Source organism: Morone saxatilis, unplaced genomic scaffold, assembly GCF_004916995.1.
Source record: "Morone saxatilis isolate NCDOM2014 unplaced genomic scaffold, NCSU_SB_2.0 Contig17, whole genome shotgun sequence".
In the NCBI taxonomy this organism is placed as follows: domain Eukaryota; kingdom Metazoa; phylum Chordata; class Actinopteri; family Moronidae; genus Morone; species Morone saxatilis.
This window is the reverse complement of record NW_023339729.1, coordinates 16,628,657-16,639,363: the sequence shown is the minus strand read 5'-3', so window position 1 is coordinate 16,639,363 and position 10,707 is coordinate 16,628,657. Positions and strand designations below refer to the sequence as shown.

The following is a 10,707-nucleotide window of genomic DNA, read 5'->3' as shown; positions in this document are numbered from 1 at the left end:
TATCTTGTGTGCTTTTTAGTCAAACTACAGTGGTTGGTTTGATGGACAGTCAGCTTGTCTGTCCTATGCTCTGTTGGTCAAGAATGATTTGGTACAGATAACATGATATATCGGAATTATGTTTGTGATCTGACTCTTATCTAATGCCACCAGCAGGTAAAAATTAGACTCTTTCAACGTTTCACTTCATGAGATGATTCTTAGGAAGCTGAATACCAAATTCTTGTCTCAGCTGGATTTTAATATTAATGCTTAATTGCTTATTAATGCTTAAAATGTAATGTAGTTGGGGTGGTAGTGAGATGTTTGACTTTCATGCAGGACATCACACCATAACCATAGTTTGTTTGCCACAACCCTGATCCTTTCCCTAACCATAAGCCTGAGTTGCCATGCACATATATCGTACAAAGTGGGAATTTTAAAAACATTGGCAATGAATATAAAAGAATGTCACTGAACATTATCTTGAGTTTTGCAGAATATCAACGTTCTCAGGCCAAATGGGTATTTTTTTCTGCTGCATTTGTTTTTAGGATCTAAGAATGGCAAGGTTGTCCCCACTTTTCATCCATTCAGCAATTTTGTTTGTGTAATCAGCAGAGAGCCTTGCAGGGCGAGGCTCTAATGTTTTTTGAACTACCTGGACATCCAATACATCCTCCAGTGTATAACTCCAGCATGGCTATAAGCTTTTAGATAGATAGATAGATAGATAGATAGATAGATAGATAGATACTTTATTTATCCCGTGGGAGATTCAAGCATGCAGTAGCAGTAGCATTAGCCTTATTTTAAGCACTAAAACTAATAAGAAGATATAGATGCAGACCAACAAGTGCAAAGAGATGGAAGCTGATATTTCTAAACTTATGTGAGACACTCTCAGTTGTAATCGTGGACCTCAGTGGAGCTTTTTGTGCTCCACTGCGCTGTTTTGCGCAATGATATGAGAACCTTCTTCAACCACCTTCACCAATACTGCTTGTTACCATAACTGATTTAAAAGTTAGAATATTTTGCAGGTGAATTTTCTAAAAAAATAAATGTCTACATTCAAGCTCAGGGACAATAATTAATTCCAAATTCATTCAAATTATAAGAGATTATGTGCAACCCATAATCAGCAAGGGACAAACAGTAGTACAGTCTCAGCAGAAACTATAGTACTATCTTCTGTAAATAAAGTAATATAGTATTATATAACATCGCTGCCAGAATTATTTTTCACCATTACATGTTAGAAAGTCATCATATATACAATATACAAAAATGACTGAGCTGCATGTCACAACACACTGCGTTACTATTGACAAAGTGGTAATTTTGCATCCTGTGCTGATGTTTTCCCATGCAGGGCTTGTTTGTCCGCTCTGTGACTCTGTCTCTTGACCTTTCCTCTCCTCTAGGCTCCCTGGTGGTTTGTACAGGCCTGTCCTTCTACTTAAGCTATGCACACAATGCCTGGGGATGGCAGCTGTGGTGTCACTGGGAAACTTCACAGCTTTGCCTGAAGGCACTCCTGTGGTCAATACTGGCTTGCTGGTTTCCCCTGTGGCTGTTGACACTATCTGACTGATGCTGCTTATCTTTACGGCTTAAAAGAAAGCTCATAACTTTTTTTTTGCCTTTTATTTTGAGGTAAGAGAAATATAAGACTACAAGAAATCATCATAAGCTAAAACACGTGTTAAGGAAAACAAGTCAGATAAAGAAAAGTGGCAAACCAGTTTCTAATAGTGTGTCTTAAAGAATTCGTGACCAGATTTAAAGTGACGCTCTCTTGTGGAGACCGTGAATGCAACAGTAAATATGTGACGTGTGGGTGGAGCTGTAGGTTCAGACCTGCTGTACCAGCTCTGACTCTGTGATCAGTTACAAAGGATGCCACCAGTGGAAAACCATCACATGGAAGAAATGCGTGGAAATGGGGCTGAATGTATTTCATTTTTATTCTTATTGTTACTGTGCGTAAAGACTTCCTCTGGAACCATAACCCTTTTTGAGAGAGAATATTTATGTTTTTGTAAACAGTTTCCTCATCATGCATGCGTTTGTATGTAGTCATGTGGACTTTCCATTTTCATTTGTATTTTTCAAATACCCTTCGCTTGACCTGTGGCACATTTTGTCTACGAGGACGCCCGCTTGATTGTCTTGCTGGAAAGAGAGACTGAAAACAATGCCCGACACAATGCTCTGATGTGAAAACTTACTCTAAAGTTCTCTTTATGGCGTTTCAAAATGACAGACTCTAACTTGAGGAACGAAAGCAACAATGGGATCTATTTTGCTGAAGCTTTCAACGGATCTATTTTGGATCATATATTTCCAAACGACAGCATCACGAAATGCACGAACTTCACAATGGACTCACAGGTTGTCGGGGTCGGGATCATTCTCTCCGTTTTTATTTTGGTGGCAATTGTTGGCAACATTTTGGTCATCCTGTCTGTGGTGTGCAATAAACATTTGCAGACTGTCACAAACTTCTTCATCGTCAACTTAGCCATGGCAGACCTGCTGCTGAGCATTATCGTGCTGCCTTTCTCTGCATCCCTGGAGGTTCTGGGATGCTGGGTGTTCGGCCGGGTTTTCTGTAACATCTGGGCTGCGGTGGATGTGCTCTGCTGCACCGCATCCATCCTCAGCCTCTGCATCATCTCCATCGACCGGTACATAGGTGTCAAACACTGCCTGAAATACCCAAGTATTATGACAGAGAGGAAGGCAGTGGCTATTTTAGTCCTAGTTTGGGTGTCATCCACGGTCATCTCTGTCGGACCGCTCCTGGGATGGAAGGAACCGCCGCCTGTGGACGACAGCATCTGCAGGATCACAGAGGAGCCGGGATACGCGCTCTTCTCCTCTCTCTTCTCCTTCTACCTCCCGCTCATGGTCATTCTCATCATGTATTTCAGGGTCTACGTGGTGGCCCGCAGGACTACCAAGAGCCTAGAAGCGGGCGTCAAACGAGAGAGAAACAAGTCGATGGAAGTGGTCCTCCGGATACACTGCCGCAGCGTGCTGGAGGACGCGCGCCCGGCCAGCTCCAAAAGCAGCAAAAACCACCCGTTTCGAAGTTCGCTCTCAGTGCGGCTAATGAAGTTCTCCAGGGAGAAAAAGGCTGCTAAAACCCTCGCCATCGTCGTGGGGATGTTCATCTTGTGTTGGCTGCCTTTCTTCTTCTTTCTGCCGATGGGTATGTCTTCTAACTTTATATTTCTTGTTCCCAGTGGTCCAGAATAAAACGTGCCCCAGTTCTTTCTCCAACATTATAGATGCACAGAATGAGAAATATCATGGTTTCATATTTGCTGTAATAATGGAAAATTCTAACACATTAAACACCTTCAAGGGACATTTGAATGTATGATTTAATACCATGGCTGATGCTGGCAGTGATATGAGATATTTTCTAACTAATTAATTTATGTTTAATGTGACTTATTAACGCATTTGCGTCACTTGTGATTCAACTTTTTCAGTCTGTAGTTCCTCCTGAGAACCCTTAGATTTCTAGAAACAACGAAACATTTGGCTGCAGGCGCAGGCCAGTATTAAACCAATAAACTGAAGTTCAAGAAAACTTGAACTGTACTGTACGATTTAGGCACAATAAAAAACAGAAAATGGCACATGTTGGAATTCATTCCCTGTTTATTTATGCCAATAATAATCTAAACTAAGATTGTTAGAATGTTATAAAAACACATTTTTGGTCAAACCTGCAGCATGACCATTGATGTGGCTTGTTTTTCATGCCTGCAATCTTTCTTGGAGCCTATTTTTTCAGATGGCTAATATCACATTTTTTAAAAGAGCAGTCATAATAGACTGACATTCTTTTGTAATGAGCACTCGAAAACTAAATGCTCCCAGCATCTTGCAATCATCACATATGCCCAGTCCATTTCCAGAGTCCCACATAGAAACATAAAACCTGATACAAAGATTTTTTTGATAAAGGTTTTGTTTCATGGTCCACATCTTAAGTATGAAATTATTTGCATGGGAGAATAAAAATGTAGGTGTTAATGCTGAGGACAGCTCTAAACCTCATCACGGTATTAAAAGGAGGATGAGGATGGGGAAATATTCGGTAATCACTAGATGGTTGAAAAGGCCCTTCAGTGGGGCTGACCAATGCAAGTCATTATGGCTATACATAAATCAAACTACAGAATGCAACTTGCATATAAAGTTGCACTTACAGAAAGCAATAGTATTCACAACACACGTACGCACACTAATGGTGGCCTGATTAATTTTCACTTACATTCCGCATACATTTCACACAACTGATCGTAAATCTTGGACATGTCTTGGACATTGGACAATCTTGGACAAATGGGCTGCATCTTATCAGATATAGCACTCACAGCACTCTCATTCTTGCTGCACCTCCAAATGTATTGAATCGAATTATTAGAGAAAAGCCTGCAGGGAGAGACAGGGTGCAAGAAATGAAATGGGTGTTGCTAATCACTTTATTCACTTAATGGGAGTGAAAAGGGCAGGTTTATTTGTATCCGGAAGTCTTAGATACGTACATACTCCACCTCTTCTTGGGATTAAAAATTTGTAAATACAAGAGTGAGTTTTGAAAGAACACACTGTAATTGTTGGTACGAATTAAAATACCGTTACACAATCGGACATTACACAGTTAAGTCACCAAAATACTTCTATCAGTGTATAGATGTTCTTGTATTGTATTTTGAGGACAATCTGACACACACGTTTTGAGTTGATTATGACAAACAATCTCTAATCATATCATTGTGTCATAACATGCTCATACGATGTCTTTGTGATCTTATTATATAGCCTGCTCTTGGGAAACATCACCCAGGATCTCACATCTGAAAGAGTCCACGATTCTCAGTGGGGCACACTGCCAAAAAACAGTATTCAAAAAACAAAAGGGAGCTCTGCCAAAAGGGATAATTGTCTTAGAGAAACAGGTCTGACAATATCTTGAATTTTAAATGTATGATTTATGGTAGATGGTAGAGGCCTCTAATTTGCATGATTAAAATAAGTCAGATTGTAGAACACCTTCATCATCTAAACTAGAGTCTGTAAATGAATGACTGTAATGAGATTGTTAAATAAAACTCAGAACTCTTTAATCTGCAGTCTTTAAACTATCAACCCTGAAGAATCCCTTCAGACTTGCTGTTCTGCAGTTTGATCCTGAACTATGACCACCCCAGAAGAGTTTAAAAAATAAGGTCCCCATAGGGAACAATAAAGTGTTACACTGTTTTTATGGATTTATCCCTATGGGAGGTTGCTGTTTGTTTCCTGAATGACTGATTGACAAGTGTGGAGCAGTCACATCCCACAATTCATCGCCCTTTTTGGTCAGTGAGTCAGATTGATGTTGGTACGTTGTAGAGACACATCATTAATGAGTAACCTTTTGCTGAGAGGCAGACATGTACTTTTAGCACCTCTTGTGCCAATCAGGCTCTTTCTGTGTGATGATGCAAATCTAGACGAAGTAGTCTGAGTCATCTGAAACTCCAGTGAGAGTGCCCTAACACCATTTGCTTATATTAGTGAACCAGGCTCATGAATACTATTTTTTATTGCTAGAAACTGATGGAAAAAAGAGAAATACCTTTTTCAGAATGCCTTTGAATGCTGTCTGTCTCCCAGCGTAATGGATAAAACACTAAGTACAGCCATATCGCACAGGGAGTATGGAGTTATCTTATTAAGATGAATTATTCCACAATGTTATAATTGGCTGGTTTGTCTTTATTTGTGGCTGACATAATTCCAACCAGCATAAAGGCACAAAGTCACACATATCCAATTGACTTTCTTTGTTTTAAAGACATATTGTGCATTCTATGCTTAGAAATATTTAAACAATACACTTGGTCTGATGGAAATGACATAGTTTTGAAGCAACTGTATGATGCAGGAATTAGTGTCCACTAAGAAAAATGTATGTAGTGAGATTAATTAATATCATCATCAATTCTAATGTTATTGCATTTATGCTTAGATGAATTGAAATTATTGCTTTAGGTTTATCTGGTCATCAACCCATACAATATACATGTGTGTATGTATTATTCTTATATTTTTCTAATTATCAACAAATCCAATGAAAAGAAACCAACAATGAATTGATACAACTAAGCTCTACCCTAAGCTAGCTTTCTGACATGTTCTTTCAATATCTCCATTATGTTGAATACAGGCACAGTTATTTATTTTGAGTTGATCCCACATACACTGTCCTGCTGTTGTAAATACTAACACAGCAAATTTATTCCCAACAAATACACTGTGTACTCTTGTTAGAGTATGTTTTGCCACAGCAGAACCTAGCTGCTTTGAGATATTATTCTGCCTTTGAAAAAACTAAGTAAATATTCACAATTTGTGTAATATAAGTAGCACTATGGCTCTTATATCCATTACAATATGCCATTTAGTCAATATGGCTTCCTATAAATTCATACCAGTGGCTATCCAAGTATTCACTGAACAAGAGCTTGGTCCTTGGTGTCCATATGTTGAGTTTTAAAAAGCCCTGCATCAAATGTTGACCTTCGTACAGAACATTAAATGTCAAGGAGATAATTCCCTAAGCTGTAACAGATGGACTGATCAGGATTCTGTCTGCTCACACAAAAGAGACTTCACAAAATGTTGTCTAAGGCACTGGACAGGTCCCCAGACTCCTTGTCAAGCATCGATGTGTATTCAAATCATTGATTTGTTGCTCGGCTTTATGATTTGTACTAGGATATGAGCCAATGTGATCTTGAAAAAATAAATAAATCACATCCCCAGAAATTGGCAATCATCATGCAGCAGACACCAGACTTAAAAGATACTGTTATCTCAAAGGCAATAAAACAAAAAAACCTAAAGATATTACCTGTTGTCATGGTGTTGTGGGAGTGTGCGTCAGAGCGGTGAATCACATGCTGTCTGCCTTTAAGGTGATGTCATTTCAGTGAGAAGAATCAATGAAGAAATCCCTTCCATTAATCACTTTATTAATCTTAATCCTCAACTGTGTTGAGTCAGAAATGTTTTACAGATAAGTCCTTTAACAGAAAAAGCTAAGCAAGAGCCTTGTGGCAGATGTTGTACACAAAGTACTGTACATGCTGCAGAAAAAGTTTTATTATTCCGTTTTTGTCTCTGAGTAAGTAGCACACACCTCCTGGCTCCATTTGTTAGCAAATCCACATTATGTTTCTGGTAGCTGATGTTAAAACAGCATGGAACAATCACATACAAGCCATTTCATATATGTCCATATTGTACTAACAGAATTGGAATGAAAATGGACTTCTGGGCCCTGGCGGTGCAGACTTGACATTAGCACTGTGATATGTTGCCTCTGTGTCCAGGGTCAACACTGTGTTAAATCCAAGCCTGGGGAGACAAGAACAACTAGAAAGCAATAGGAAAAGGCAATATCCCATGAATAACAGCATCTAATACCAAAATTGCCACAGCAAGTATAATAAAATAAACAAAGCAGAAATAAAACTGACCTTTTAACTTGTCTCATTTATTGTAAATTACCATTCTGTAATTTTATTTTACATGCTCCATCATCCTAAGGTACGCTGATAATGAGAATGTTTGAACAACACTGTGCACAAGCCAAGGCAGTGTACATGCGTTACTTGCTGAATCAGGTATTACTACATTTAGTCTGTGCTGATCATTCAAGCACGGCAAACACTGTACAAGACCAGGTGTACATTCTACCTTAAATCCTTTTTAAATCCCCATTTTGTTGTTAGTAGTCTGGTTAATGTAAAACAAATGTGCATCGATTAAACATCATTCAAGAAATCATTTAAATACTTAGCACTAAAAAAACCTAAACATCTTACTTATCACATATTCTATTCAAGCAAAAGCATCATAAAAAGAGTCGTGTGCCTTGGGCCTCGTGGTAGAAGCATGTTGTTGTTGTGTCAATATCTGTCCCATCAATAAAAGTCCACAAAATGTCAGAACCTCCTCCGTTCCTATTAATAAACACAACCAAACAGCTTCTGCTGCACAATCAATCATTACAAAATAATGCTGTGAATACGCTACTGTCAGAGGGATGAAAAATGTTTATACGTAGCAAAATGGCATAACACAGCTGTACATACATACACAGTAGAAAAGCAGATCACTTTGGTTCCCTATATTGTTCCTAACAAAGACAAACCTCTTAAATTAAAAAACAAACTATGTCACTTCTATTTGTTAAGTTTTTTTCTTTTATTATCCCCTACACCTAGTATACTAAGTATACTATCTGAAACTATCCTTGGATTCACAGTGGAACAGTGAAAGCAACATATTGTACTCTGCATATACTGTCCATTCACTCACAAATCTTCCTGATGGCTCCGTCTTCTTCTAGGTGCCTTCTTCCCGTCACTGAAGCCATCCGAAACTGTGTTCAAGGTGATCTTTTGGCTTGGCTACTTCAACAGCTGCATCAACCCCATGATCTACCCCTGCTCCAGCAAAGAGTTCCAACGGGCTTTCACTCGGCTCCTCAGGTGCCAGTGTCACAACAGACAGAGGGTCCTGCGTCGCTTCTATGACCAAAGGTGGCGGACAGCTGTCAAGGGAATGACAAGGGATCAGAGGGGAGACTATAAGCTTGGCTATGCTGTGCATGAATCCTTTGGCAGCTCTTTGTTACACAAGGGAAAAGGGCGTTCGCTAGGTTTCAAAAGATGGAGTCTCTTTCCACCACTGCAAAAGTCCTCCTTCCAGCTCAAAGAGAAAGTGAACAATCTGTCGAATAAAATCAAGGGAGGGACAGGAAAAAGCACCACACCTGCAGTGGGCCGGATTGATATAGTAGACACGGTCTCTATGGGGATTTACAACTCCTGTGAGCAGAGCAGTTATCAGTTCTATGATCTGGCAGACTGTTATGGCCTGAAAGAGACTGACATTTAGAGGGCCACCAGAGAATCTTTTATTTATTTGCAAAGGGTCACATTGGACCAACATGCAAGGAAGGGTGTGATAGGGCATAATTTTGTGTTCACAAACTATCTGAGAATCAAAGCTTGATTAAAGCTGTGGACTGGGAAGGATGGCTTTATCCCAGCACAAACAGACTAAAACTGTATCCCAACCACTCATCCCCATCATGTTTATTTAAGATGAAGCTTCTTGTGTGCTGCTTAAAGCCACATTTTGGAAGTGGACACAAAAGTAACCAATTCCTTGGACTTAATGTGACTGCTGTCACTCGGAAGCACTGTGCATCGACATTACGCGGCCCAGAGGTGTGCACACCTTCGGCAAGACATTTCAGTCTCCATGTCTTTACCTATTATCCAGCTGACATGTGTGGTGACTGTTGTTTGTTTGATGAATTTAAACAAAAGACACACAACTTTAACGGATTGAAACAAATATTTTGAAGCTCTAACAGTTAGTCATAAGTGCAATTTTTATTGTTGCCAGAATGTCTGGATTTAACCAAATGTAATGTGTCACAATGAATTATGATACTTCATCTGCCATTTTTCAGTTTTGACAAGGCATTGTAAAGAGAAGAGGCCAGCTAGGAATAAAGATCCTGCACAGTATTTATTCTAATGGATTTATGAATTAACTTGATATGTACACTTGTTTAAAATAAAATCCCACAAGTCTACTTGGCCCACCTAACTGTAATTTGCATTGCCAAGTGAGTGCTAATGTGAAATGAACATGCTTTTTTTTGTATTTTTTGATGTTATGTTTGTTTATGTAAGATGAAAAGCAAAATAAAAATGAAAGAAAACAAGTAGAGCGCAAGCACCCTTGAAATTTGATTCAAAATTTAAAAAAAAATCTGCCCCATCCAGCAGATGTCACTATTGTCTTGGTTGTTTGGCTTTATGACAAGCTTATCCTTATGGGAAGCAAAAATGGTTTAGACAAAACACCAATTAAATTGATTGAAATAAAGCATTATCTGCCTGTGTTAAGAAAAGTCAACAGAGTAGTGAGAATCTGCTGACAAATACAAATTAAGTTTTAGGAATTCAAAGAAAATGACAGACACACTCACATAAGGGTAGTGTTGCTGGCAATGAGAAACAGAGCGAAAAAGAGAGACTGTATCAAGACTAATAAATCTCAATTGCTTCCTGTTATTAGCCTCATTCCATCATTAGTTTACACAGTCTTGACTGAGGGGAAAGTCAAACAGCTGAATTTGTACTTCTTTTTACTTGTAATAATGACCAAAACTAATACATGGCAGAATAAATCTCTATGAAGAGAAAGAAAGAGATGAAACCAGAAAACAGTTCTTATCTTGATCCCAGAAAAGACTGAGTCATTATTTGGACAAAAACATAACAGCTTAAAGACATAAATTAAAACACCAATTGCTGCCCAGTATGTGGGATGTATTCTAAAAAAAAGAGACATGAATGGTAGACATATATTGAAAACATACAGAAAATAGCTTGTTGTCATGGTTCAAATTTCCTGTGTTGTGGTATTTAACAAGTGCCCTTTGAAGCATTTTTCCATTTATTCTCACTCACCCTTCAGTCCCTCAAAAAAGAAACAGACTTGAAACAGCAATATACTTCATCAAAGCTATTTTCTAACTGGAGTGAGAAAAGTCACTGGATCATATTGCAATGTGTTGATTACAAAGTTCACAGTTTCACACAAGAGCACACCAAAGAGACAGCC

The 10,707-nt window shown here is 38.7% G+C and overlaps 1 protein-coding gene across 1 annotated transcript; it reads left to right on the top strand.

The window, feature by feature from the left end:
• The first annotated feature begins 1,577 nt into the window (after positions 1-1,577).
• On the top strand, positions 1,578-9,751 carry adra1d (adrenoceptor alpha 1D). The gene is made up of 2 exons (XM_035659347.1): positions 1,578-3,202; positions 8,411-9,751. The coding sequence occupies exons 1-2, from the start codon at positions 2,245-2,247 to the stop codon at positions 8,959-8,961; spliced, it is 1,509 nt and encodes a 502-aa protein (XP_035515240.1). The 5' UTR covers positions 1,578-2,244; the 3' UTR covers positions 8,962-9,751.
• The last annotated feature ends 956 nt before the right edge of the window (positions 9,752-10,707 follow it).

Coding starts and splice junctions, on each gene's coding strand:
- adra1d (XM_035659347.1), top strand. CDS start 2,245: ATGACAGACTCTAACTTGAGGAACGAAAGCAACAATGGGATCTATTTT. Junction 3,203..8,410: donor CTTCTTCTTTCTGCCGATGG/GTATGTCTTCTA, acceptor GTCTTCTTCTAG/GTGCCTTCTTCCCGTCACTG.